Consider the following 6,271-nt stretch of genomic DNA (forward strand, 5'->3'; position numbering starts at 1 on the left):
ACACCCAGTCCGGAACTTCACGCAGCTGACATAGGTTGTTCCTGTCTCCGGGACGATGCGCTTCTTGCAGAAGCGGTAGTTCTTGTGCTCCATGGACAAAGTTGTCAAGTGACAATAAAAATTAAAACAGCTATGTGTTTCTGCATGATTGGTTCCCGTTAACTTTTAAAAACCTCAATTACAAGTTCGACTCAAAATAGGTTTTAGGATATGTCCTAAATTTCCGACAAAAATACCGGTTTTTAATTTTAGACAGCATTAGGATTGCAATGTCTGTCCGGATGTAGAACCTTTTTAGGATACATCTTGCAATCTATTCCAGTAAATTACGACGTATTTTAGGATTTTGTAGGACAGTTAGGACAGGATTAGTACAGAAAATTCGACACCAATACTTTACCATACGTGTCGGTGAGCACCTTTGCAGCTTTACCTGGGACGGACATTAGCTCTTCATAGCTGATATACTTCTTCTTCTCCTCTGGAGTTAGTTCGTTGTCCAGATTTTCAGCTTTGTTTTGCTTGCTCAGTTCTTTTCGAATCGTATTATAGTGTAACAGGGTGATTTCCCAACCACCCTGAGTGGAGCGGTGGCGAACAGTGGCGTGTCACTAAAGAGCAACACGGCACTCCAGACGGAAGTTGGGACGGCGAGGAAGAACAGCGAAGATCGGATAGGCAGCAGGCGTCAGTAACCGACCCCGACCTACGGAGCCGTGCCGAGCGACGTGCACCGCTCATTCGAGATCTTTAGCTGAGCAGTCGCCAGGAAGGGACAAAGACGGTGAACCCACGAAGGGCGATCCAGTGTTCCGAGAGCGTAACGAGGGAACCAGGGCGGCTAGCGCAATCGCTCAGTGCCAAACTTGCCACGAAGCGAGCAAGTGAGAGCAAACGGAGCGAGTTAAAGTCGACAACGAGTGGTCTGTGTGACGAAAAGGGCGAGTAGGCCGAGAAGGACGAGTTGAGTGACTTGACGAGCACCGAGACGAGTACGAAGGCAGTGACGAACGCGTTGCTGTGGTGTGTGTACGGGTGTTGCAACTGGACGGACGAGGCGGCGACAGGTGGAGGCTTACGGCGGTCAGAGCAGAAAACAACGAAAATTACGGAACGTTTTGAGGGGTGCGAGTGCGGCACGGTGCTCGCCCCGGGACCTGGGGCATGCTTGTTGACGAATTGTACGGACAGTAGTGACATTAAAACGAGAACGAGAACGAGTACGAGGAGAGAACGAAGAGTCTCCATAAGTACGAGTGTATTAATAAACAGGACGTGAGTCCGGCTGCTTAGGCGGCTAGTACGGTGTTGGGTTACGTAACGGACAAGACCAGGAGCACAGACCTTGGCGAAACAGCGCAGCAGGCACAAGAAGCATACTTCCCGCCGGCAAGCAGGCGACAGGAGACTTGCTACAATAGTATGCAAATGCATCACGAAATCTGTTCTTGATCAGTTTGCACATGGCATTCAGTGCTAAAATGAGACTCTCTTTGCTTGTATAGATGCTCATCAGAAGCGCAATGATACTTGAGTTTTGAACCTTGAACGTCTTTTGAAAAGAAGCATCGTCGTATTTGTTTGGATTGTGAATATTGGAAATGAACTCATTAGAGGACCATTGCTATATCACAACACCGGCCTTGTAAAGCTCAATCAGTTGTCTGGTGTATAGATTTACCGTAGTGTCGGACAAGTTATCGTACTCGCTTCCCATTCTAAGAGAACGAGTGATAATATTTTTAATTTCATCCAGACTGAGAGTTTTGGATTTATTAACCTTTGACATTTTTGTCTCTCGCTCTGTATATAAGTAATACAGATATTCAATTTAGATGTACAATGAATTTGCAGTCGATTTGTGTCATGAGCAGGCTGTTAAAGTCCTACATGGCAAAACCCGTTCGTTTGAACCACTCCCAGCTGAACAAAGGCCATTCGCATTATTTCCATCCTGAGAATTACAAGAAACTTGTAAAGGCTTATGAATCTGGTAAAGGAACAGCATTACTATTTTCAGTAGAACCCTCATCGGGCAAGGCCAGTCCTGATTTGGCAATTTTCGTGTGTGTGGCTCGGATAAGATCGCCATTTCTAAAGAGAATAGCCAGTGATTCAAACTACCCACTCCGCAGCTAAGAATGGGATGCTATGTCGAGGGTTGCCAGGAAAGCGACGAGTTTAAAACGGACCCGTGCACTGTGTGTGGTACGCATATCCATCACCTGTGAGCTATAGGTGTCTGTGAAGGCTGTGATTCGGCGTTGAACGAGAGGTATTACAAGCAGCTATGTTTTGCTTAATAACGGATGGGCATTAACTATGACTTATCTGCAGGTTTTGTAGTCAGTCCTGCGTGCATGTTGTGCATCCGCCGGTCGAGCTACCTCCCGCAGCCTCGACCGCTGGGAAGCGACGTCGCTCGGCGGAGAAGTTAAGCAAAATTTGGGCTGGATCTGACTCCGATTTTGTCCCGTTGACTATTCCCCAAGTCGGTGTTGGTGCTGAGCGCTCTGTAAAGAGGCGCAAAGTAGCTAGCAGCTCGACTTTTACTGGTAAAACCAAGAATGATTCTTCATCAGCGTTGAAGACTGGCACAACGAAGACTCAACCGATGAGGATAAAAAACACCGGTGCGATTGCTGTAGCTCCCGAGACAGAACCAGCTTTCCCAGTGTCAGACCTTGGTGTACCGCTTTCTGTCAAACATTCCAGAAGGACAGGAACTACCGACGATGTGTGGCCTTTTAATTCAACACACGGAAAGACCCCCTTAACAGGAAGAGAGGAAAACCCCGTGGAAGTTTCTTGCGAACAACACAGTTACCAGAAGTGTTCTGTCTGGTGTGTCTGCAGGCAGCTCACTCCAGTCGCGGACTAAAACAAACCGATACAGCTGGGAAGAGGCTTTGCGTAATACGAAACATGCTAGTAACGCGAAGGACCACATCAAGCTGAAACATGCGAATCACCCCCTGGCGATTTTGGCGGAGCAGACCGCGGCTGAGAAGTCAAAGAAGGATGTATTGGCTGCTGAATAGGATACACAAGCTGTCCTCGACCTATCGCGTGATCCTGAGCATGAGACTACTACTCTATCTGGTGGCACTACTACTTTCGATGATACAGAGTTGGAGAAAGTAAGCACGACGTCAAAGCGATTCTTCAGAGCGAGTGAAAAGACCCTGAACGTCTTGATTTCTAAGTTTTTTATCTCGCAGGGGCTGCCATACACCGTGTGTGCATCCTCGGATTTCCACGACGTCATGCGCACAGCGACAGGGAGCCCCGCCTTTCAAATTTTGGGACGTGATCGACACGATCGTCTTCTGAACGGTCAGTTCCAGCTATTTGGCGTTCTATTGAGTGTGCTACTATCTGCAGAGCTTGAGAAAGCTTGCCGACTCAAGTTCCTCAATCTGATTCATGATATTTGGACAAGTTGCAGTAAGGACAGTAATGTTGGTGCGTCCGTAGCCTTTATTGATAGTCTATGGCGATTCCGGTTCATCGCTGTACTGGCTTGTGTCAAGAACGTCACAACGCTTTGGGGGTTGCTAAAGTCATTGAGAGCGCGTTTAAGGCAACATTCAATCTTGATATTAGATGTATGACTCGCTTTACGATGTCAGACACGACTCCTTCGGCAAAGAACGTTGCGGATCACATCAACACGGAACAGGAAAGCTGCTCTATGCATCTCTTGAGCCTCTGTATTGGATAGGGAATTGGACTGAAGGACAATATTCAGACAAACACTGTGCGGAATGAGAAGACCAGCTCTTGGGACAAAATAGTAACTACAGTGACTCCTGGAGGTGCATTGAGTGAAGGAGGCGACGTAATTTGGAAGCTCCAAAATTTAAACAACCACTTCAAATCATCCAAACAGCGAGTCACTCTGAAGAAGATCCAGGAGGCACTTATCTACCCAGAACTGGAGCCAATCACTGATCAAGACGTGTGAGTCGCGTATACGTGCAAACTGATTCGCAGATCAGTGGTCAACTATTCCGCTTTCGACGCATATTTTCAGTCCACAAAAGATAGCTCTAGCGTCTGGGCAGCGCTTACCGCTAAGGACTGGATGCTAGCTGTCGAAATGAGGCGTACGCTGGTAGAGACGCGGAGTGAGAACCTGGTGTCCTCATACATGGTCGTATTCAGGCGACTCGCGGAAAACAAGTTGAAGTCCTTTAAGTTTGAAACCATGGCCATCGAAGTACCCGGGGCCAAAGATGCAAACGAGGCAAGTCATCGCCGTATTGTGAGGACTCGTGATCGGTTTTTGGAGGCTGGTAAGACGTGTTTGCGAAGAGCTTTGCTGCAATTACAGGCCCGTTTTCCAAGGTATCCACAGAATCGATGGCGTGTGCTCTGCTTGATCCTAGAACAAAGTATAGTGCTAAGCAGATTGCTGCCGTGGGTAGCATTTTACGCAAGGAGGAGAAGGTCATTTACAAGAACGGTGTTGATTTCTTTCGTGCAGAACACCGAAAGGTTTTCGCTCAGATGAACAAACAGGGAAAAATCTCGCTGTCACAGCAATCGTTGTCCCAAAGTAGCATCTTGAGCCAAGATTCATCACCCTTTTCCTCGCCCGCGTCAACGGGTTGGATGACGCGGACGAGCTGCTACTAGGGGCACCTATTCGAGCCACCAAGACGAGATATGAGGTCAAGGAGACCGACATCAATACCAGAGCGGATGCTGTCGTGCGAGAATGGCTCGATTTAGAACCGGAGTGGCTGGAGATCGCCTAGCGCCAGAATCCCGATTTCAAGTTCGAAGAATTGTCGAAGGACATTTCGATTGACGCGCAAGACGGTATGCATTACTCTCTACTGGGCTTGTATAAGCACATTGACGTGCTGAAGTGGTTCCGCGATGAGGGTGAAATTCATTTCCCTCCATTGCTCTGTTAGCGCGCATCCACCTCGGTAAATTTTTCTTCGTCGGCGTTTTAAGAGAGACTTTTTTCAACGGGAGGCATAATAATGGGTCTACTCAGGACCAGGACAGACAGCAGACGCGCCGAAAGACAGCATCTACTTCGGCACAACAGGAACGAGATCTTAAAGATGAAGCAGGACTCACGCAAGACGACGGAGACGTAAATAGTAGTTTCGATAGTATACTAATATCACTACTACTACTACCGGCTCGAAAAAGCGCTACTAGTTTCTGTGGCCCGGTAGTACCGGTACTACAGACAACGACATAAAAAGCCGGAGTTGATAAACACAATTCCGATAGTAAAATCTGCGACACAAAAACTCGGACGACTAGCAAAACATATTTTGATTGGATGAATAAACTGAGAGTATGGAATCAAAAATTCAGCTACGCTTGTTTATTAAACCGTTGTCGACTCATAGCACGGAATTGCTGATTTAAAGCTACGAATTACGTGCTCGTTGGGAAAACTTTCCCAAGCTGCAATTGTAGCTTGTATGGCTCGAAGACGTTTTTCAGCAGCCGTAAGGCCTTTTTTGGGTAGTAATTTACCTCGAATTCGAGACTTTAGAGGTCCCATTACCCCTACATCAAGCGGTTGACAAACCGATGTAGCTTTAGCGGGTAATGGGACCACTGTAGCGCATGCCTGTTCGGCAACCACACGCATACCCTCCTCTGAAACGTGACAATAAAAATTGTCCGCTAAGAGGAGGGCAGGGGAGTCAATTTCATATTTTATAATGTTTTCTACATAAAACTCCCAGCTGACTGTATCCATCCATCCAAACTCTTGTACTGTGTAAAAGTGACCACTTGGCAGCGTGCTTAACTCGTTGGAATCAATAAGTCCGCCACGTTTGCCGCGCAGTATGAAGAGAATCGGAAGTTTTTTTTCCTAAAATCAAACATTTTTAGTAAACAAAAGTAAAATATATATATAAAACTTATAATTAGCGCAAGGAAAGACAAAAAAAACTTACCATCAGCGCGAACTGTCAAGACAGCCGTCATGCGTCCGCAGTGTTTTGTCAGATTTTGGATTTTAGCTGATCCTTTTCGCCCTTTAATTGCCCAGGTTCTTGCTGGCGGCATGTCGAAGTGGATGGCCGTTTCATCCATGTTGTAGATTTCCGGTAGAGAGTATGAGCCGTACTTACTCCAAAATTCAATTGCAAAATCCGTTTTTAAGCGCTGCAGATCCACACTTGGGAGCTTGGTTTCTTGGGCTTTTTGAGTTGAGAATCCGTAACTAAAATCATGTTCGAAAAAAAATATTAATAACTCAGTTAATAATGCAATAATATGTTACAGA

The 6,271-nt window shown here is 46.6% G+C and overlaps 1 protein-coding gene across 1 annotated transcript; it reads right to left on the reverse strand.

Moving 5' to 3' along the window:
• Window positions 1–445: 445 nt before the first annotated feature.
• On the reverse strand, window positions 446–1,200 carry PITG_11305 (uncharacterized protein; the record flags this gene model as incomplete). Its single annotated transcript, XM_002902017.1, has 2 exons — window positions 446–459; window positions 795–1,200. The coding sequence occupies 2 exons, from the start codon at window positions 1,198–1,200 to the stop codon at window positions 446–448; spliced, it is 420 nt and encodes a 139-aa protein (XP_002902063.1).
• Between the last annotated feature and the right edge of the window lie 5,071 nt (window positions 1,201–6,271).

This window comes from Phytophthora infestans, genomic scaffold, assembly GCF_000142945.1.
Source record: "Phytophthora infestans T30-4 supercont1.19 genomic scaffold, whole genome shotgun sequence".
Taxonomy (NCBI): Eukaryota; Oomycota; class Peronosporomycetes; order Peronosporales; family Peronosporaceae; genus Phytophthora; species Phytophthora infestans.